The sequence below is a fragment of the Carcharhinus amblyrhynchos genome, chromosome 30 (assembly GCF_965287045.1).
Source record: "Carcharhinus amblyrhynchos chromosome 30, sCarAmb.v2.hapA, whole genome shotgun sequence".
NCBI classification, from domain to species: domain Eukaryota; kingdom Metazoa; phylum Chordata; class Chondrichthyes; order Carcharhiniformes; family Carcharhinidae; genus Carcharhinus; species Carcharhinus amblyrhynchos.
In genome coordinates, this window is record NC_137353.1 from 18,293,552 (window position 1) to 18,316,898 (window position 23,347).

Genomic DNA, 23,347 nt, shown 5'->3' on the forward strand with positions numbered 1-23,347 from the left:
ATGTAGAGGGTTGTGTTCAGGACATTCCATAGCGCTTCACAGCCAATTAAGTTCTTTTGACGTGTAATCACTTAATATGTAGGGATCGCAGTAACCAATTTGCACACAGCAAGTTCCCACAAACGGCAACGTGATAATGACGTGATGTTGATTAAAAGAGAAATATTGTACAGAACACGGGGGATATCTCCCTTCGTCTTCTTTGAAATAATGCTATGCGATCTTTTACCGCCAGATTCAGAAAGCAGACAACCCCTTGTTAAAAGTCCCATCCAAAAATCGGCACCTCCATCAGTGCAACGCTTTCTCTGTACTGCAATGGAATGTGCGTCTAGATTTTCGAGCTCGAGCCCTGGAATAGAACTGACAAGTTCCTGAACTAGAGGCAAGTGTGCTATCAGCTGAAGCCACGGCTGAATTTGCCCCAGATCACTCTAAAATCATTGCGTGTCCCGGCATTCTCCGACCATGATGTTTATATAAAAGTCAATAAGGCAGGACCATGCGCGGTTGTTAATCTTTCGAATGAAGAAAGCTTATAAGGGAATTTCTCTCAATCCTGCCTCGGTCCTTCATCACAATGGGGTGACGGAAGTTGCCTAATTTAATTAATCCATGGCGACATGACGTCAGCCCGAGAAGGATAAAAGTCTCCGAATCCGAAGCTGAGACAGAGAGGACGATCTCAAAGATCAAGCAAAGGAGAAAATAACGAAAGAGAAAACGCTAGAGATCTCCGAGAAGCATATTGCACAAAGATGAACGCGAACACAGTTTACTACTGGAATCTCCTGCTACTCTTCCTTATCCAAGTTCAAGCCAGGCCCAGATCACAAAACAGCCTCCAGGTAAGACGAAGCACTCCTGGTTTACTATGCTAAAATCATCGCTTTCCACTGCATTCAACCTCGAGCTAAAGTAAATGAATGATGTAATAATTGTTCATTGACAATCCACTAATCACCAGATCTGCTCATTTGTATTAACTATTTTTAATATTTGCTAAAGAGGTATCTTCAATTGTGCCTCATTGGTTAGCACTATAGTAATCGATCAGCTCAGAACTTGAAGGAGTTTACGTTGTACACGGACTGACCGTGACCAGCTCAAGAGCTAACTAAAACACGTAGCTGCGTAAAGCCCTGTGGGAACGCTGCCAGTTACTAATTAGTGTTACCAGCATTATGTATGTATAACCTCATATATGTACAGGAACACGCTTATCCTGTCTTTATTGGTGTCCTTCGAGACAACATAGTGAAAACTGCTCATAGCAAAACTCTAGATCTCTCCGTTCTATCCAATTTCCAAAACACTGGTCAGACACACAGATTTAGTGCTTTCAGTAAATAAAAATGCCATTATCCAAAATCTTGCCTATAATCTGTGTCCATGTATTAGCGAATACCAAAAGGTGCAAGAGATGAGCTATTGCAGTCTTAGTGCCAAACCATCGCCAATTTCACCAGCTCCAAAATCCCTTTCCGTGCAACAAGACTGGCACATTCTGTCTCCCAACATAAACTAGGTTCCCATGCGGATTCATTTAGTGAATGCACCGAGTCATTTTGCTAGAGGTCGTCTTTAACGCTCATTAGAGTAGGATTAAAGATCTGTTTAAGGCGAAAGTTTGTGTAGAGGTCATCCTTGAGCACTGTGCCATGAGACCGCATGCGCTTATTACATATGAACTGCTGGGCATCCTCAGTGATCGACCACACAATGAGTAGATATGACACAGTTTGGCCAATAATTGAGAACAATATCCACTTAGTGATTTTCAACCGAACTTGAAACACAGGATTGGTTTGCGACAATTTCGAAGTGTAACATTTCTGAGCGAAGAATAGGAGCATCATTCATTTATACTGAATCCGCTGCCAAATTATTCTCAAAAAATCATGAAAAATGCAGTTAACAATGACACAATACTAAGTGCAGTACAGTTAATGTAGGACAAGAAATGGTTCAACAAACTTCTTTGACATTATTGCAACGCGTCATTGTAGTTTTGTGCTCTACCCAACAATGTCATATTTTCCTCAATTGCACATACACTGCTTAAAGAAATACTTCGAAGATTTGTAAGTTTAACTCAGTCCCGCCCCCTTTTTTTGCAGACTTTGTCAAACCTATTAGAAGGAGAGGTTGAGCACTATCTGTCCCATGAAGGTTTGGACAGCGAAGCAGACGACGAGACATCTCAGGTTGGCATCTCTCCCGACCTGCAAAATGGTCAAACCGAGTTGGAACAAAGCTGGGACGAGAACTTGCCAGACCTCGAAAGCCGACAACGGCTTCCTGATGGTTCCCTGATACGACTCCTCAGTGACATCACCAACGGTCCCTTGAGATTTAAGAAGAGAAGCAAGAAAGGATCAACAAGAGGATGTTTTGGAGTGAAATTGGACAGAATAGGTGCAATGAGCGATCTGGGATGCTGACCATTTAACTTCAGGTAAGAGCTTTCCAACTCCAATCGTTGTCAACCATTGTGGTCTTTTGGGAATCTCATCTACTCCAACTACTTGCACTTTAGTTGAGTGAAAACAGCAGCTGTAAAAGGCTACTTGGGTCGACTTCATGATAGGTTAAGCAACAAAACTAACTGGACAGGTTATCAGTTCACTACCAGCTATTGGACAGCGCAGAGCTAAGGTAGGAATAACATAGGAAGACTGTATTGCTGTTTGGTTTCCAGTGATTGAGTTTGTATCTGGGTTTCCATTGATCTACAAATCAAGTACTTCAGAAAATCTTGGCGAATCTCCATCCATATACACTAGTAATTCAACAGAAATATTTATTAAATTGCAGAGTATGATGTTTGTTGAATGAATTCCGTTGTCATGAAACATCCTCTTATTTATCGGATTAAAATGAGTAAACCAAAGGATCCTTACCCAAATCAGGTTAATTTATAAGATTTTACTTTACTCTCCACTAATTGTGCAATCCGATTATGGAATATCAATAACCAAGACAATATAAACTCGTGTTTATTAAATTGATTTACAAAGGGTGTCTTGAGGAAGATAATCTATATTGTATATAATAATCGTCTTTCAAGATTGAATGTTCAAACAATCCATTGAATATCTCTGAAAGTCTGCCTTTGTACATAACAAACTCGATTTCTCTTTTTCTTCCCAGGGCTCCACTGAGGGTGCAGGATATCAAGGTTGACACGCCTATGGCTGTATCCACTAACTTCAACTTAGTTGAAGTTTGCTTCAACTAAAGCACTTTCGAGTTGTGTTCCATAAGGCCCAAGTGTTAAATTTTAGTGACTCGCTGTAGAATGTTTACAAGTTTAATTTCATAGTAACCGTGCTTAATACGATCGTGTGAATGTCATTGAATTTCATTATTTTTGAATGGAGAACTATTTATATTAATTTAAGAGAAATGTATTTACTTGTAAACTCATGTTTCTAATTCATGTTCCTATAATTGCCGTAATGGGAATCCGGTGCAATTGATGTAGAATTTGGAATGGGTTCTTTATTAGAAAATTAAAATACATTATTTTATGTCATACTCTTACACAGAGAATTGGTTTTGTTTCAGGGTGTCTTCAGAGTCGTAAAATAAACAAAATATTTTTCCTTAATAATTAGCAGGCTGTTTAAGGAAATGAAAAGCTATGTAAGGATATGTTAAAGAACAATGATTCACCTCCATTGCTGAGCGTGTGGAATAGAAGCATAAAGCATTAAAAGTTGCAGAATTAGACAACCCATCATTTGCACCAATGTTCACGCTAAAAGTGTCATGTACTCATTCCAGAGTAATTGATGTGTGATTTCTGTTGTTTTAACATTCCTTGTTATTACAGTCAAATAAAGCGAAAATGCAGCATTAAATATGAGTGGTTCTTTAATCCAAAATTACTTCTACTACCAGCGATGTTGTTTTTGTCTACGGTAAGTGAGGAAAAGGGAAGTTGAATGTTTCAACCCCATAGACGAGGTTGCCGCAGAACAGACTCTTCCGACAACATTAGGGCAAAGCGCTCTTGTAGACTCCAAATCTCGAAATTTGTTTGGGAACTGTGTTTACAGGGAACATTAACAAAAACTGGAGATATGCAGCAAATTCCCAAGACATTTCCCCGGCTATCTTCTATCACCCCCAGATCCATGCTTACTTCTTTGCAATATTAGAAATGTTACAGTGAAGCTGGAAACCCATTTTTCGCAGTCACTAAGTAGTCCCTTTCTGATTCATACATAATTGGTCATAATGTCGAGAAAGAAAATGAATACAAAGATTTTATCAACTAGAAATTATGACTAATAAAAATAGAATCATATTCTGGAGCATTTTTATTGTTGACCCATCCGCTAGGAAAAAACTATGCTCCAAAGCTAATAAATCTCCAAGTACATACATTAATCTAGCTTTTCGTGTCTAGCCAGATCCTTAAACACCATGTCTATACCTACAGCCTCTTGTCTATACCTTACTCCAACTTCATCTGTTCGTGACAGCTATTTAAAAAAACGATGAAATAACGCGTCCAACGCCATTGAAAGACCAGTTCTTTGGCATTCACCCGAAATTAAAATTGGAAACCCTGGGAAGGCCTAATGGTCAACCTAAACCTAAATTAGGGCTGGTCAGCTGTGCCACCACAATGTAGAATGCAGAAGCACTAAGGGAGTACTGCACTGGAAGGTCAACCTACAGTTCTCTAGTTAAGCCCGGGAGCAAGACTCAAACCCGGAAGCTGATGATTCAGAGGCCAGAGCGCTACTAACTGAGCCTCGATAAGGCCATCTAAGATTGGATACCATGAAGCAAAGTTCAATGGAAAGGCGTTTATGTCAATCTGAACTCCCCTTTTCTAACCAACCTTGCATTTTAATGCAAAAATAATCTATGACAGGGTGTACGAACTGGTTCTTTGTCAAAGTCACTCACAGTAAGACCTGGATTAAGCTGCTGTTGGCGGAAAAACTTGCACATAGCATTTGACTAATAACATCTCGAATACTAAAGAGTCCTTCCACTATGCTGATGTCACAAAAGTGTTTCAGGAACTATGTAGCTTGGCACAACAAGTGCTGTAAGATTGGTTATTAAGCTGTACACTCCCAACATCCAAGGCCTGGCATCTACTGAAACAAGGTTGCAAAGCAGCAGCAGTTACACTGAGGCTCTTATATTTCTCGCTGGTAAAGTCATAGTTGGATCCCACGTAGCAAGTGTGCACATGCCGTCGTCAAGAAGATGATAACAATACATTCAAGTTGTGTGCTACCCCAAAGATGTGCTCTTAGGCTAATTGGTTTCCACCAAATTGACACTATTTCTTCCCTGAATCTGACTGAGTAGGGTCCCATTCGTAGACATGCAGGGTAGAATAGGTGTGGGGCGATGCGGCGGCGCGGGCTCGTTGGGCCGAAGGGCCTGTTTCCCGTGCTGGGTTGTTCTTTGTTCTTTGTTCTTTGTACAATGAGCCCCTGGTATCTTTGCATAGCATTGGAAGACTCGATTTGTTCCCTGACTAGTCATTAGTCATTCATTGTCTGTGTTTGTGTTTTTTTTTAAGTTTATTTATTAGTGACACAAGTAGGGTTACATTAACAGTGCGATTAACTTACTGTGAAAATCCCCCAGTCGCCACACTGAGGCACCTGTTGGGGTACACTGAGGGAGAATTTAGCATGGCCAATGCACCTAACCAGCACATCTTTGGACTGCAGGAATAAACCTGAGACCCGGAGAAAACTCACGCAGACACGAGGAGAACATGCAGGCTCCGCACACAGAGACCCAAGCCAGGAATTGAACCCTGGTCCCTAGGGCTGTGAGGTGGCAGTGCTAACCGCTGTGCCACCGTGTTGTGTAGCTTTGTGGAGAGGGGGAGGTGATTGGTTGGGTGTCGGGATCTAGTTGGTTTCAAGATTATACGTTTGTTGTTGAAACATTGGAACCAAGTCATGACTGAATTGGTTATCTGATCCGTTTCCTGGACAAGGCCAAGTCCTGCCAAGAGACGCTGTGATGGATGATCAGCTGATCCTGTGCATTACTCAGACTAGAAAGTAGATCTGTCACTGGGGATCTTTAAACTCACTTAATCCTGCAATATAATGCCATATTGTCACCTAAAATGATTTGCAAAAGAAGCAAATGTGATGAGAAGTGTTTTCACAGGAGTGAATCAGGTCTGGATGCATTACCTGGAAGTGCGGTGGAGGCATTCGATGATTATTTGAATCGGAACAATGTGCAGGGGTACGGGAAAAAGACAGGGGCATGGCATTAAGTCACGATGCGCATTTGGAGAGCTGGTAGATATGAAGTGCCGAATGGTCCCCTTTTGCACCATAATAATTCTGTCATACATGGAGTATGGGAACAGAAAAGAGAGAATTTGGGTTTCTCAGTAATCTGGTTTGGATATTCAAAGTAGGGCTCCGGGTCACAGTACGCGTTAGACCCCGGGCTGAGCAAACACATACAGGATTGGACAAGGAATGTTTATTGCCTCAGGTTTTAAGAGAGGATAGGGCTTTACGGCTAGTTCAACGATTGTTACAATGAGTTTCCTGAAGCAAAATTAAGTAGATGATTCAGAAAGCTTGGCATCTTCTCGCTGAAATAGATTAATTCAATTAAGCTGCGTATTTTAATAACTACCTGAAGTATTTATGTATAATCCAAACTAGAAACCGGACTGAGGGCAGAATGGGCACAGCCTTGACTGAAGAGTTCAGCTGCGAACGTCCTGCCCTCAAGCATATGCAGCAGGATAAATTAGCTGTGACACAGGAGGTCATCTTTTAAATTGTTCCCACTAAATGTACCAGGATGAAGAGATTCCATCAAGTACTGGAAAATGTTTGATCGGTGTGGAAGCCTAGAGCACAACAAGAATACAAAAGCGAAATACAGCGCTTGCTGGAAATCTGGAATTAAGAAGAGAAAATGCTGAAATACTCAGCAGGTCTAGCAGCATACGTGGAGAGAAAAACAAAGTTTCAGGAATGTGAACTTCCCTTAGAACCATAACAAGGAAACTCATGACATTGATGGCACCCGGACAGTTTTTGAAGGCTGGTGCACATTACTCGTCCTTTCCACTGTCTTCATTTGAAATGGGAACAGGAGGCTTATGGGAGACTAATTCCTATAGCTTCATTTACAGTCGCTCAATGTTAAAATTTCCTTCCTTTAGAGTTCATTTTACCGACCAAACCGAATAAAATGCAGATTGACGGGTCTATATCGAAGAACCGCCAATGAATGGCTCCCAAAATTGATCCAAAAGACAAGATCATCTAGAAATGTATGCACTGACGTGTCCAAAAAGAACACTTGCTGCCGGAAAGGGAATGGGGTGGGGGGCATTTATTGCTAAATCCAATTATGAATTTTTCGCAAGGCATGTATTGCAGAACCAGGGAATAGCATCCGCGAACTCCCCCGATCAGCAGCCATAACTTCCAAGGGAAGTCCAAGGAAACTCCAGGGACAAATGGATAAAAAAAAGATATCTACACATTTTCCCGGAGTTTCCGCTGCTCTTGCCCTATGCGGACGGTCGGGAGAATCTCTTAGGAAATTCACCGGTAGATTTGCTTGTTTACTCCATGTTGGGGCGCACGAGAAAGCCAAGCATCGAAAATTCCGAGCTGTTAAATACTACTAACATTCATTTATGTAACTGTTAACTACTATACATATTTCCAGTTGGTCTTATTGGGTGCCTTTAAATATCGCCGAATAATTTTTTCTTGATTGGGTGGGAGCTGGAACTTGTGTGAGATCCGAAAGATCAGATGGCAGCCATTCGCACCCTACTTGCAGTTTTAACCTCCACCAAACTATTCTTCCATTCCACCCTTCGGCCATGTGAGGGAAAGGGAATGTTTCGGAAATGGATTTAAAAAACACAAGCCACAGAGTGGCTACGTTCCCCATCCTGCAAAAATGGAAGCAAACGCTGTCTTGATTTTTGCCTCCGAGAGCTAATGGATGCCCTGCGTATATAAAAATAGAAAATGCTGGATAATCTCAGCAAATCTGGTAGTATCTGTGAAGAGAAACAGAGTCAACGTTTCGAGTCTATATGACCCGTCTACAGAACTCACTTATCAGATAACTATATGTTGTCTGACAAAAAAAACTAACAAATCTTTCACCCAGCCTGAAACTTTCGGGTCATGAGTTCAGCAGCGTTACAGTATTTCATTCTGGAAAATTAATGAAGCATTGGAAAACTTGTCACCTTTTGATTCAAATCATTGAGAAAGCCTGGTCAAAATAATGCGTTGCGAAACTAAATTACCAGGAATGAATCTTAAGAAATGGAAGTACTCCAGCAGGTGTGACAGCATCTATAGAGAGAGAAACGAAGTTAACTTTTCAGGTCGATGACCTTTGTCAGCTCTAATTTTCTGTTTTAATTTCAGATTTCCAGCATTCGCGGTATTTTGTTATATAATGAATCATAAATTGTTTTCTCCTCTTGGTGCAGGTGACACGTTGAATTAACTAGACACACTCCAACACGCCTCTAATCTTCCAGTGAAATAGTACGACAATTTCATGTTTTTTTCCAGACATTTACTGAAATACACAAACATTAGCTATTACTAAAAAGCTCAACATGACTGTCTATTGCATCGTTACATTTCACTAATGCTAATTAAAATTTATATAGCAAACAAGTACAATTCTAAATAACACGAAGTTTATTTGACCCCCGTGTCTGACAGCGGTTAATAATATCTTGAGATATTGGCGACAAGGGGGACCACTCGCTGTCTCGTCCGACCAGCTAATTATCTCCGGTCCGATAGCTGAGAGATCTCTAGAACTTTCCGCATTGCACAGCGCAATCTGTTGTTATGACACAACTCCTAAAGCATTCCATGCAGCCATGGGCTGTGGCTTGCAGTGTCATTTCTTTAAAAGGTTACAGTTTTTGTAAGGATGTTTTCACTGTCACATCTCAAAGTCATGCGACTTTATTAACCTCTCACAGAGTCATCGTCTGTGCAAACTGAATGAAATCTGGCATGTTAGCCACATTTGCTGGCTCGGACCATGCTTCCAGCAGGTTACCATTTCACTAATGGGCACCGAGGTTAACTCGTTCTTCTGTTATCCAATGAGTCAATAAGTGACGAACAGTGAATAGATTTAAGATATATACATGCAATGTATTAAAGAGAGAAAGACCTTGCCTTTTACGACGTCAGGAAGCATAAACGCGCTTCACCACCACTGAATAATAGTGACTGTTGTAATGTATTGGTGGCATTTGTAAATATACACATAAATAAAATTCATACTAAAATGCTTAAGATATCAATGGCCCCGTCAGCCCTGATGCTAAATGTCACAGCCTCACTCTAGGCCAGTGTCGAGATTTGAATCTTTCTGCATTCCTGGTAACTGGTAAAATGTCACTTTCCTTGTAAGCGCTTGAAAGGGAATATACTTCTCACAGACTGAATCTTCGTCGCTCCTATCTGTGCCATTGACATTGCTCTATTAGGCAAGGATGTACTCCGTGCTGTTATGATGTATTGCACAGAAAGTGTACTGCCTATTATCAGAACACACGCAGCACCTGAAGTCAGTTGAGACTTGGAAGCTTCGTGTACAATATAACAACACAGTGAAAAAGATAATGGGTCAGTGAGTGATTGGAAATGCTGCTTATTTTATGAATATTAATGAACACATTACTAAAGCAATTACAGCGAAGGGGGGAAGTCCTCGTCCTCTTTAAACACCCCTGTAGTCAGTTATCCCGGGGTTAATTCTAGCCTGAGTGCCTTATTTCAATATTAAATTGTAATTTACGAAAACAAATCATTTGCCGAAGGGATAACTGTTGAGTCAGGACAAAATCGGTCAACTCGATGTTGTATTCATTTCGATTCCCCTTGGACACGGCAACTCAAAGACCTAAGATATGCAAACTGAATTGGTTTGCAACTGTTTAAACGACACATCTGGTTACCACGGTGGTATCATGTCTGCAACAGACTTTACCATATAAGTTAAATACTCCATCCCACAAACACATCATGTCATCTAGTGACATTTCCCTTTACCGTACTTTCTATTACCTTTATCGCAGGGAAGTGACGGAATGAGATTGATAAATTAATATTTGGAATATTAATTCACGGTAGGATGACGTCAGCCAGCATGGAAATAAAAGACCCAGAGTCTGAGCACAGAGGCAGCAGGGAAAGTGGGAGCAAGTGAAGAAACTAATTCGCCGTGAAGAGTAGTCCAATACAAACTCAAACAGAGAAGATGAGCGGACAAACGACTTTCTACTGCGGACTCTTGCTTGTGCTTCTGATCCAAGCCCAAGCTAGACCAAGATCAGATGATAGCCTGCAGGTAAGATTACTGGAAGGAAGATCCGTGTGTTTATGGTGTGTAGGCTACAGCTGAAAGTCAGTACTGGCCACCGAAACAGACCAATGACCGTAATGGTCTCAAACCACTCCGGTTATTGCTGATCTGCTAGGAGCAGTCATGTCGACACGAGTTTCATCTTCTATTGTCTGCTGTTGACAATCAGGTAACGTTATACTTCGGCTACTTACTTGATGTCGTGCAAGGGAATGATCAGAAATCTTCTGTCCATTGAATTAAAATACAGGAGAACTACCTCCTGTTTGGGCTTGAGCGACTAACCAACCATATAAAGCGAGGGAGTAGGTTTATAGCTATCACTAACCAATAAACGGCACCTTTGCTTCCTTTCTGCATAGACTTGGCTGGTGTTTCAGAGAGTTTCCCAGCTATAAATTCCAATCGGGTTGCCGTATAAATTATGTTTAATATGAATTCCAACACTTGTCTGAGCTATGTCCACGGACAATTAGATCTGGTATATAAATCCTGTCTATTTCTCTTATTTTTAGACCTTGTCCAGGCTTTTGGAAGGTGAATATGGGCACTACTTGCCCTCAGACGAGCTGAACAATGAGGCACAAGAGATGTCGCCAGCTGCTTCCCTTCCAGAATTTAACACTGACCAGTCCGATTTGGAGCTTCCCTGGGATCGCGAATCCCGAGAGATTGGTGGCCGGCCTTTCCGTCAGGAAGCGGTCCTGGCCCGTCTCCTGAAAGACCTCAGCAACAATCCTCTGCGGTTTAGAGGCAGGAGCAAAAAGGGGCCATCACGGGGCTGCTTCGGAGTGAAACTGGACCGAATCGGTGCCATGAGCGGCCTAGGCTGTTAGCGGCTCGTTTAAAGGTAAGAGCGGCCCTGAGAAGATCATTGTCGATGTGTTTTGCAGTTGTAATACTTCATATAATCAGTGCAGTGACTCAGAAAGACACATTCCGCCACACACCGGAATGATTTAAAACGGCTAAACACATGGGATGAGATTACTGTTGACAGGGGTTGTTTCTAAAATAACCTCCTGGGCTGAGAAATAGATAACTCGGAGGCTGAGAATCTAATCTCTCCGAACGCCATATCCCAATTTCATTGCCAAGTATCTGCAGTTAAAAAATCAATGGCGGTGTGTTCGGTGAGGATTGTACAAAGCTGCAGCGAAGCTAATGCATGCAATCTTCACTGCACTCTTAACAAGTTTTCAGTTTCCAATTCAGTTCCCGACTAATTATAGATTGATCCCTGGCATCCCTGATGCCCTGGAGAGCACTGGTCTCTTCCACTCTTGTTAATAGGCTTCAAACCGATTATATTCAATTGGGTACACGGTCTTCATGGATTGGAGAAAGACCAATCCCGCAAATAAACCGCAAGTTTTCAATTTCAGCACCTTGGACACATCCATCCAGCTCTTTCGTCTGTCTTCAACCTCGACTTATCTATTATTCGCCTTCCTCTCCACAACCCTCTGAATCACAACTTCATTTACCCGCCTAGGTTCCATAATCCATCATTTCTGCCAAATCTTTTGATTTTGGTTTGAAAAATTTCAGTTGACATCCCAGTTTCTATCGTTTTATTACGGGAGAAGTGTACAGATTAAAACTATTTTAGTTCTACTTTAAGACTACGCCTCTAGTTCTGGACTTGCACCAAAGAATGTAATTTCTCTCTACCCCATCAAATGACATAATCGATTTAAACAACTCAATCCGATCGCCACTTAATCTTCTATATTCGAGGATGCATAGTCTAAGCAACCTGTGTACCGAATTTAAACCTTTTAGGTCAGATTGTACTTCTATCCCACATCCACCCTTCTCCCGCCCCCTCCCACACATGGCCAATGTACCTTCCTTGAGGTGCAGTGTCCAGAACAGAAATCAGTACTCCAGATGAGGTATAACCAGAACTCCAAAAAGCTATAACATTATTTCCACCACTTTGTATTCCAGCCCCAGTGAGATAAAGGCCAATATTCCAACGGTCTTTTTAATTATTTTTTGTTACCGTCCACTAGCTTTTAGTGATTGCCGTACTTTGACCCTCAAATATTTCAGCTTTCCCACAGTTCTCTCCCAGGGGAAATAATTCTGTCCTACATACCCTATCAACCCCTTCAATCGTTTTAAGAGCTCCAATCGTACCACCCCTTGATCTGCTTTCCTTGAAGGAACAGATGTTGTTATCCCTAACTGCACCATTAACTCCCTGTTCCTAATCCTAATACCAGCTTCCCAGACTCCCTCTTCCTCCTGCCATCCTTACCCCTATCACTCTAACACTAGTCCAACTGAATACTTATTGTAAAGATTCTACTTTTAAAAGGCCTCTTCGCTCAGTTATACAATCAGCGGGATTTTCCGGCCGCGCCTGAAAACCGGAGATTCTCGCTCAATTTCAATGGACCTTTACATGGTCTGTTCCCTGCCCGCTAGAATTCCTGGGGCTGGTGGAATGTGCGAATTCCGGCCAATAGATTTTTCCAAGGGCCTGTCCACATACGTTCAACATTCAGTTGAGGTTTACCAGACCGGGCAGACGTGTGTGCATTCTTTTAGGCAGATCAATATGAAGTGAAGGCTTGGGCCTCGCTTTGCGTAGTGAATGGACTTAATCCCCACTTTCAAGCACAAACTTTTCAACCAAGAGTTGATCTTGGGGTTCAACTCAGATGATGGGTCTTGCATTGTGGATGGGTGTAACTCAGCTCATTGTCTTCTTTCTTATCCCTAAGGTCTGACTCCGGGAGCAACACTGCCGGCACCGCCTTTTCATCGACCTACCCACATTTAATTCACTCCTCTGATTTTTGCTCCACAAACTCTGACTGATGACAAGTAGTGTCCCACCTGTAGACTGTTTACAAGCTCGACTCTTGGATTAAATCCTTAATGTACATACAGTGCCAGCTGCTATTTAAACAATATTTAATTCTATTTATATTAATTATGAAACTATTTATTTGTATTGTATTTGTTTTTTGTTGCTGTGACACTGACTGTCAGTCACTTGCTGTGAGCTCTGGTGCAGATTAAACAAAGCCATCAGTGGAGTTGGTATTTTACCTTCAGTACATGTAGACACAGTGTATGGAACCAACTGCAGAATAAAATTTAAAGTAAAATAAGCGTCAGAAGATCATTTCAGTTCTATGGTTTCAAATGTTTGAACAGAGTTCACTTTCCAGTTTCACTTTCTTCAAATAACTCCATCTAATCCGGGGGTGGGGGGGGGCGCTCATTTTGTCCATTTTAAAATTCAGCTATTGGACTACTCACAAAGACACTAATGATTCTTCTTTACAACTTAAAAGCGTTCCAGTTACTGTTACATCAGATTATGATGACCCATTACTTTCTAAGAATTAATGATCACGGGAAGGGGACCGGGGCCCTTAATCACGGCTCAAAAACGTGGAGAGTGAGATTTCACAATGCACTTTGGCGCTTATTGACTTCATTGCAGAGATCTGAAGTGGTTATTAATGCGACCAGGCCAGTATGTAGTCTTCACCCCGCGAGGCAGGTCCCAGGATCGGCATCGGGGAATAGTAAAGGCGGGGGATTGATGATCTCCCCATTGGGAATTCAATCCGATGAATTGTGAACCCGAGCCACGGGTGGGCCATGGAGTTAAAGCTTTGCTCTTTAACTTCCCGTCACAGTCATAAACAGAATCAACAAGGCGACGTTGCTGTGAACTTTAAAACAAATCATTTCCGCAGGTGAGGGAGCAGAACTTGAGAGTCGGGTTCCTCACTGACCCGATCAGAAATCTCTCTAGATACTGGGTCAATCCTCGGGACCCGATCCACCCCCCTTCCCCCACTGCCCTTCGGACCCATTCCTTTACCCTCCACAACCCTCCCCCTTTCCTCCCAGGACCCAACCCCTTTCCCCGGGACCCAGCCCTTCCTCCCTCCCGGGACCCAGCCATTCCCATGTTCTTCCTGGGAATCACTCTCCGCCACTGGAACCAGACCTTTCCCTCAGGACCCTCCTCCTCCCCCTTCCCTTACCCTGACCCACAACTCCTTCGCCCCTCCCCATTCTCCACCAACCCCCGTCCCCTCACGCCCAACTTCTCACCCATCCCTTCCCCTTTCCCCATATCCCCTCGCATTAGCCTCCCCCAACACATTCCCCCACCCTCACCCACCATACTCTCCTCCCTTCCTCCTCCTCCCCTCATTCCAAAACCGCATCTCCCTCGCCCCACTCCAGCTCAATATACAATGAAGAAGCTCACTGTACCGGTCTCTGGGCGGCGGAAGGTAACAGTGGCGGGGTTGTCCTGTTGTCAGTTCTCGGGGCTGAAGGTTGGAGCCGCCCTCACGCGCCGTGTCCGTTAGCCGCCTCGCGCTCCTCGCGCGCACTGCCGCCCACCTCCGCTTCGCGCCACTGCCTCGCGTTAAGCTCTGACGGGCTGAGGCGCAGGAGGCGGCTCCGAGCACCAGGTAAAGGGCAGCAACAGCTGGCTCAATAACTCAGATTAATATATAAAAGCATGAAAGTCATATTAAAAATGATCGTCTTTTTAAAAGGTTTACAGTACAAGAGGCCCTTTGGCCTCAATCGCTTCTGATGGCTCTTCTGAGGGGCAATTCAATAAGCCCCTCTCCTCTACACTTTCCCTGTTGATGTATATTTCACAACGACCTTGATGGCACAGTCGTCAGCACTGCTGCCTCACAGCGTTAGGGACCCGGGTTTAAATCCAGCCTCAGGTAACTTTATGTGTGGTATTTGCACATTTTCCCCGTGTCTGCGTGGGTTTCTTCCCAGTGCTCCAATTTCCTCCCACACGTCAAGGTTGATTAATGGGCTAAATACGTGGGCTAATGGGTCTGAATGGGATGCTCTGTTGGAGAGTCGGTGCAGACTCCGATGGGCCGAATTGCCTGCTCCTGCACTGTAGGGAGTGTGATGTGTGTTTACATAGAAGCTTTAATTAAGTAAAACATTCCCAGGCTCTTCACAGAAACATTGGAAAACCAAATTTCAAGACACGGAAGGAGACGGATGTGGATTTTATGAAATGTCAAAAGAGGTAATTTCAGAGTTTAAAAGCTGCCAGAGGCCAGAATTGGACAAGTACAGAGAGCATCAGAGTTTTGTAAGCCTAGAAGGGGTACTGCAATCGGGGCAAGGAATTTGAAAACGGAGAGTATTTTAAAATTGAGGCATGGAATCGACTGTCAACACCCCTCCAAGCAATATGTTCCCGATCATAACTTGATTTGTGTAATAACTCATCAAGGCCAGTCTTCCATCGCCAACGCATTTTACTTACATAGTGAATAAAGCATCACCTCTGTAACTACAGTACACAGGTCAAGCCCAGGAGTCCTTTAGCTGCCAGCCCCAGTAGAGACAGCTGATTTGAAACTTCTTCTGCTGCTGGTTTCCTCTTTGCGCGAGGCTCTGCTCACTTAATACGGGAGCTTGTACTCTGCAAGGCCCACAGGGAGGTCTACTGATAATGCTCAGTCGCCATCATATCATCCCTCCCCTTTCAAATCCAATTCTTCCCCTGCGCCCCCACAATGGGTGAGTCTCTTCCACCACTTGTCACACAGCCTGAGATCGGTTGAAAGCGGGACCAGATCTGGGGGTGTGAACCGTTGCTTTTGAAGTACGTGCCATAAAGCCATTAATGCAGATTCTTCCCGGGACCCTGCTTCAGATGGGACACCAGCTTCTTCCGCTTCCATCTCAGAATCTACGTCCTCATTACCTGGAGAGACAGATGCAGAGTCAGTTTCTAGTCATGTCTCACCGCTGGCAGTGGTCATTGCTAAGGCCTGCACTGGCACAGGCTCTCTCCTCTTGAGAGGTTCAGGTGCTTCCTGACAACTTTGCCCTGCACTTGGGCCCTATAAGACATTGGCCCCATTTTTTCTGTTATGATCTCAAGGACCCAACTGAGACCATCTCCAAAGTTCTTCATGTGGACCAGGTCACCAGTTTTGAACATTCTTTCTATCCTTGCAGAATCACAGTTCTTCTGGTTCTCTTGATGGGACTCCATCCTCTTGCGATGTTTGGGGTCAATAAGCATACTCTTCTCCGAAACCTCCACCCTATTTATAATTACACTGGGATAATTCCTGTTATTATTTGAGGGTAGTCCTATAGTCAAATAAAAAATGTGAGTTTGGTCTCTATGAACACTGCAGGTTACTTATTCATGCCAAGCTTAGAAGTATATGTCACTTGTCAGCCAACTCATTCAATGACAGATGATAGGGTGCTGTTCTAATGTGTTTGATTCCATTAGAGAGCTGAAACTCATACTGGTAAAGGATGTGCCCTTGTCACATACTAGGACTTCAGGTGTCCCATGTGTGCAGAAACTTTGTCGCAGTTTCTCAATTGTGGGATGGGAGGTGGTGGAACTCATGGGATGTATCTCCAACCATTTTAAGTGCACATCCACTATAATCAAAACATAGAAGCAATAAACAGAGTGAAAAGTCCACATGCGCTCGCACCCAGGGCCAACCAGACCATTCCCATAGATATAGAGAGGCCGAGGGGGTGAGTTTCTGATTTTCCTGGTACAAATCACACTGTCTGTCCAAGTCTGTAATGACTGCATCAAAACCAGGCCACCGTACATAGCTCCTGGATAGCACTTCCATGTTTGAAATCTCAGCATGGCCATGGTGCAATTCCATAAGTATTGGATGCCACCCTGGGTGAGGGACGAGTACTCATGAACCCAAGAGAATGATGCCATCCTCAACAGTGAGCTCGTCTTTCTTTGTCAGATAGAGTTTCATTTCATTTGAGGGTTGTCCTCTGAATCCCCATGTAATATCATATGTTTTAATTTAGGTAGGACTGGATCCTTTTGCACCCAGGCCTTAATTTGCCTTGCAGACATTGGCAAGGTGTCCAAAAAATTGATGCTCATCATAACTTCTTTCACAGCAAGTAATGAAGCTGGCCTTGTGAGCAACAGCAGACAGCTCAATGCCTCAGCATCAGCCATCTGGGCCCAAGAATGGCGTTGTAGGAGATATTCATAAGCCGCCAGTAACAAGGTCCAACAGTGTATCTGGGCAGAGGCAATGGGGGATATTGCTTTATCTTCCTTAAAGAGTCTCAACAAGGGCTCATGATCAGTTACTGTGATGAGGCATCTACCATAGACATAACGATGGAATTCTTTTAAGCTGAAGACAGCTGCCAACTCCTCTTTCTCAAATTGGGAATACTTCCATTCAGCATCCAGGAGGGTCCTAGATGCATCTGCAATAGATGTCTCTGTTCTGTTTCTAGCACTGTGTCAGTACTGCCTCAACCTTAAGGGGAGGCATCACATGTTAGGACTAGGTTCTTTTTGGGGTCAAAATGAGCCAATAAATTAGAGAACAAAAGCTGCTGTTTAATGTTATTAAAAGCTTCCAGCTGTGCCACACCACCTCCCCATTCCTCACTCCCATCATAACATCTTTGATGTTTCCATAGTAAGGTATGCAAGGAGGCCAATAAGGAAGCCAAATTAGGAATAAACATCGCCTAACAATTCATGAACCCCCAAGGATTTCAATTCCATAGTATTCTTGGTGTTGGTGCCTCCTTAATGATTCTTAACCTGTCTTGCAGTGGATCCTTGTCATCCAGCTGATAACCTGAATAGGCAAGCCACTTGCTTGGAAGAAACATTTTTCCCTCTTTAGGCATACCTCAACTTCTGAGAATCTCAGCAAGACCTCTTCCAGGTTTGCTAGGTGTGCGCATGCTGAAGTTCCTGTGACCAGGACATTATCCAGATACGCCACTACTTGCCGTAATCCTTGGAGTATGTTTTCCATGATTCACTGAAGATCTAATTCAAGTTGGAGATAAACATAGCTCATGTCCAACATAGAGAATGTTTGACCATCTGTTAACCTGGCCTACAGATCTTCAATTCAGGGCATGGGGTATCTTTCAAGTTTAGAAACCCAATTGAGAATGAACTTATAGTCTCCATAAAATCAGACCAATTATCTGGCTTGAGGACAGTGACAACAGGCGTGACCCACTCCTCAAATTGTATGTCTTATTATGTCCAGATTTTCCGGATATATAAATATACAAATATATAAAGAGGAGGAGGCTGGCTAGAGTGAATGTTGGACCCTTAGAGGATGAGGGGGGGATTTAGTGGTGGGAGATGAGGAAATGGCTAAGGCCTTAAATAAGTTTTTTGCCTCGGTCTTCACGGAGGAGGACGTGAATAGTTTGCCAGATATTAAAGATAGAAGGATGGTAGGAGTTGAGGGCCTGAATGTGATTACTGTCACTAGAGAGGTAGTACTTGATTGACTAGCAGGACTGATGGTGGACAAGTCCCCAGGACTGGATGGGATGCATCCCAGGGTTCTGAAGGAAATGGCAGAGGTGATAGTGGATGCATTAGTGATTATTTACCAAACTTCGCTGGATTCCGGGGAAGTGCCAGAAGATTGGAAAACGGCTAATGTTACGCCGCTGTTTAAAAAAGGTAGCAGGTGAAAGGCAGGGAATTATAGGCCGGTTAGTTTAACGTCTGTTGTTGGAAAAATGCTTGAATCCATCATCAAAGAAGAAATAGCAAGGCACCTAGAGAAGAACTGTTTGATAGAGCAGACGCAGCACGGATTCGTTAAGGGGAAGTCGTGTTTGATGAATTTATTGGAATTCTATGAGGATGTGACTAGTGCAATAGACGGAGGGGAACCAGTGCATGTAGTGTTTCTCGATTTTCAAAAGGCGTTTGATAAGGTGCCTCACAAAAGATTGCTTCAGAAGGTTAGGGAGCATGGAGTTGGGGGTAAGGTGTTAGCGTGGATAGAGGATTGGTTGTCTAATAGGAGGCAGAGAGTTGGTATCAATGGGTGCTATTCTGATTGGCAGTTGGTAACTAGTGGAGTGCCACAGGGATCGGTGCTGGGCCCTCAGCTATTTACCATTTATATAGATGATCTGGAGGAGGGGGCTGAGTGTAGGGTGACAAAATTTGCTGATGACACAAAGATGAGTGGAAAAGCAAATTGTGCAGAGGGTGTGGAAAGTCTGCAGAGGGGTCTAGATAAGCTGAGCAAGTGGGCGAGGACCTGGCAGATGGAGTACAATGTTAGCAAGTGTGAGGTTATCCACTTTGGCAGGAATAATAGGAGGAATTACTGTTTAAAGGGCGAAAAGCTGCAGCATGTTACGGTGCAGAGGGACCTGGGGGTCCTTGCGCATGAGTCGCAAAAACCCAGTCTGCAGGTGCAGCAGGTGATCAAGAAGGCGAATGGGATGCTGGTCTTTAGAGAGAGGGGGATAGAATATAAAAGCAGGGAGGTCTTGCTGCAACTGTAGAGGGCATTGGTGAGGCCGCAGCTGGAGTACTGTGTGCAGTTTTGGTCGCCGCACTTGCGCAAGGATATCTTGGCCTTGGAGGGAATGCAGAGGAGGTTCACTAGGCTGATACCGGAGATGAGGGGGTTGGACTATGAAGAGAGAATAAATAGACTGGGTCTGTACTCGTTGGAGTTTAGAAGGATGAGGGGGGATCTTATAGAGACGTATAAGATAATGAAAGGGGTCAATAGGGTAGAGGTAGAGAGATTCTTCCCGCTCAGAAAGGACAGCAGGACTAGAGGGCACAGCCTCAAGATAAGGGGGGGGGGCACTGTTTAGAACAGAGTTGAGGAGGAACTTCTTCAAAGGGTGGTGAATCTTATATTCTTATATTCTTATGAATCTCTGGAATTCTCTGCCCGTTGAAGTGGTGGAGGCTACCTCGCTAAATATATTTAAGACACAGGTAGAAAGGTTTTTGGCAGACAAGGGAATTAGGGGTTATGGGGAGAAAGCGGGAAAGTGGAACTGAGCCACTTCAGATCAGCCATGATCTTATTGAATGGTGGGGCAAACTCGAAAGACTAGATGGCCTACTCCTGCTCCTACTTCTTATGTTCTTATGTCCAGGTGTGCCAGTTCTGACTGTACTTTTTCCAGTAGGGAATATGAAACTGGTCTCACTCTAAAATACTGAGGCATGGCATCGAGGTCAACATAGGTCTTAGCTTTGACTCCCTTTATTCTTCCTGGAAAACTTTAGGGTACTTGTTGATGACTTTGTACAGTCCCCCCATGTCCAGCCTGAAGTTCTCGAGCCAGTTCAGTCAGAAATGCTGCAGCCAACTTCTCTCCTAAGACTAGGTCCTTTTCCCTGTACAACAATGAGTTGAGCTGACTGCTATGTATATGTCACTAGATTCACTGTGGTGCCCTTATGTGTAATGTAGGTGGCTAGTCTGGCCTTTTGCCCTCTAACCTCAGGTCTGAATGTGGCTGTCAGTCTGCTCCCAATAACAGAGACTGCAGCCCCTGGATTCACTTCGATTTTTAATGGGTGGGTATTTACTAACAACTCCTCCATGATGGGGCACCCTTTATCGTGGAGGTGTGATTTAATTACATTGTTCATGTTCCCAGTAGGTGGGCATACCTGAAAGGTGCAATCTGGCACTGGCCTTGGCTTTGTTCCAAGACAGCACAGATTTTTGACTGTTTCTATACTGTTTTCCTCAGTTGTGGTCTTTTGCAGCATTTGCAATAGTCCACCATCTGGAATATGCTCCTCAGGAAGGCTATCTCTGCTTTCCCTTAAATGCCTGGTGAAGCAATTTGGGCTCCAGCAGTGCAAGGGATTCTCCAATATTTTCCTGAAACAATTGCCCTCAGTTGATGAATGAATGTTGTATGAGGCCCTCTCCCAATTGGAAGACATTGCTATCCCATCCCCTAGTTTCTGAGCTCCTTTCTCTGCATTCTCCACTGATCAAGCTATCGTAATGGCCTTCTTTAGATCAAAATTGGGATCTGCCAATAATGATCTTTAGACCATCACAATGTTACTTCCATAGATCAATCTATCTTGCAACATGTCATTCAGGGGTGGCCTGAATTCACAGTGCTCTACCAATTTCTGTAACCTGGTCAGAAATTCAGTGACAGATTCCTGAGAGTTTACCCTGCCATGCTAAAATGGTAGCACCAGAGTATTATAGATGGCTTCAGCTCATAGTAGTCTTTAACCAAGTCTACCAATTCATTAAAGGTTTTGAGTCGGGGCATCCAGGTAAGTCAGGCATTTTATTACACAGAATATCAGGATCCTGCATTCCTATTGACAAGGCTGGTTTCTATTGCCTCCTCAATATTGTAAGCCCAGAAAAAGTAATGCTTGTACTCTGTGGTTTTTGGGCCCAGTCTTCCAAGCTTGTATCATAGGCTTCACGTTTACCAAAAAGAGGGACTTTTTTTAACCAGAGTATTACTTGTCTTGATCATGAAGGTCATCCAGAAGGTACGCTTCATCACCAATGTAATAATCTCACTGAGGCTTCTGTCACCAATACCTTTTATTTGCGAAGTGAATAAAGCATTGTTTCTGCAGCTATGGTATGCGGGTCCAGCCCAGGAAGGAGTCCTTTGACTCCCAGCCCAAGTAGAGACAACTAATTTTGAACTCCCACTGTTCCTTTCCTATTGGGAGAGCCTCCACTCTCTTAATATGGGAGCTCAGACTATACATGGCCCACGGGGAAATTTGTTGACAACTCTGTGGCCATCATAACAGTTTATAAAAATATTCATCAACCCCTTGGCAATTTTTGTTAGTATCTTAAACCTGGTCACTGAGTTTCTCTAATCTTTCTAAATAAGTAATCCTTGGTACCCTGATGACATATCTCCTCTACAACCTCTTAACCTCCTTCTAAAGTGTGGTCATCAGAAATATAAATTATAGCCCTATGCTGAGGGTTAACTACTGATTTGTAAAGGTCTCTGGCTTTTATAAAGTCAAAGATTCTATACACCTTATCTGCCCTGCCACCTTGCAAAGATTTGTGTTTTGAAAAAGGGGGATGTGAGTCTATTAAAGCCAAGTACATGTGACACTAAAAGACAATAAGGGAATAACAGAGTTATTAGATGTATTCACTGTATTAGTTTTCATAGAGGAAGAAAAAAATACCAGAGGCTTTAAAAATCTTTAAAAGAGTAAGATTGGAGTCAATACAAGTAAAATGAATGGTGAAAATAATAGGATTGAGATAGATTTCCACCCAAATGTATTAAAAGGTGAGGACATTTCGATTTAATTTATTATCACATTATTATTTATTATGCTTTTATTAGCATACAGTGAAAACTATTGTTTCTTGCACGCTATACAGAGCGTACTGTTCATAGAGAAGAAAACAAGAGAGTGCAGAGCGTAGTGTTATGTCATAACTAGGGCATAGAGAATGATCGAGTTAATGCAACATAGGTCCATTCAAAAGTCTGCCAACAGCAGGGAAGAGTTCATGAGCCGGTTGGTACGTAACCTCAGACTTTTGTATCTTTTTTCCCAACAGAAGAAGGTGGAAGAGATAACGTCTGGGGTGCATGGGGTCCTTAATTATGTTGGCTGCTTTGCCAAGGCAGCGGGAAGTGTACACAGAGTCAATGGATGGGAGGCTGGTTTGCATGATGGATTGAGTTACATTCACAACCCTTTGTAGTTTTTTGTGGTCTTGAACAGAGCAGGAGCCATGCCAAGCTGTGATACAACCAGAAAGAATACTTCCTACGATGCATCTGTAAAAGTTGTTGAAAGTTGTAGCTAACATGCCAAATTTCCTTAATCATCTGAGAAAATAGAGGCATTGGTGGTTTCAGAGTGTTTATCCATTTTTCAAAGCTCTCAGTTTGGGATAATTGCTAATGTAATTCCATCATTTAAGAAGGGTGAGAAAAATCAAGCAACCACAGGTCTGACAATTGTGGGAAAGCTACTGGATTTATTAATTCGGGCTCAAGTTAAGGTTAAATTAGAATCTGGTTGTTTCGGACAAGGTAGCCAATAGGTGTGTAATTGACAAATTAATTTCAATTTAGATATTATGTGTTGGCATACTTTAATAGAAAGATTGAG

The 23,347-nt window shown here is 43.1% G+C and overlaps 2 protein-coding genes across 2 annotated transcripts; both read left to right on the top strand.

The window, feature by feature from the left end:
• The first annotated feature begins 552 nt into the window (after positions 1-552).
• LOC145360170 (C-type natriuretic peptide prohormone-like) lies at positions 553-3,852 on the top strand. The gene is made up of 3 exons (XM_080215174.1): positions 553-848; positions 2,121-2,458; positions 3,154-3,852. Exons 1-2 carry the CDS (start codon positions 759-761, stop codon positions 2,442-2,444), a joined length of 414 nt encoding a protein of 137 aa, XP_080071300.1. The 5' UTR covers positions 553-758; the 3' UTR covers positions 2,445-2,458; positions 3,154-3,852.
• A 6,344-nt stretch (positions 3,853-10,196) lies between these two features.
• Positions 10,197-13,495, top strand: LOC145360121 (C-type natriuretic peptide prohormone). Its single transcript, XM_080215088.1, has 3 exons — positions 10,197-10,380; positions 10,911-11,245; positions 13,131-13,495. Exons 1-2 carry the CDS (start codon positions 10,291-10,293, stop codon positions 11,229-11,231), a joined length of 411 nt encoding a protein of 136 aa, XP_080071214.1. The 5' UTR covers positions 10,197-10,290; the 3' UTR covers positions 11,232-11,245; positions 13,131-13,495.
• The last annotated feature ends 9,852 nt before the right edge of the window (positions 13,496-23,347 follow it).

What these genes read in the sequence shown, in the direction of transcription:
- LOC145360170 (XM_080215174.1), top strand. Translation starts at nt 759, where the DNA reads ATGAACGCGAACACAGTTTACTACTGGAATCTCCTGCTACTCTTCCTT. An exon ending in GATCACAAAACAGCCTCCAG is followed by an intron (nt 849 to 2,120) that starts GTAAGACGAAGC and finishes CTTTTTTTGCAG; the next exon opens with ACTTTGTCAAACCTATTAGA.
- LOC145360121 (XM_080215088.1), top strand. Translation starts at nt 10,291, where the DNA reads ATGAGCGGACAAACGACTTTCTACTGCGGACTCTTGCTTGTGCTTCTG. An exon ending in GATCAGATGATAGCCTGCAG is followed by an intron (nt 10,381 to 10,910) that starts GTAAGATTACTG and finishes TCTTATTTTTAG; the next exon opens with ACCTTGTCCAGGCTTTTGGA.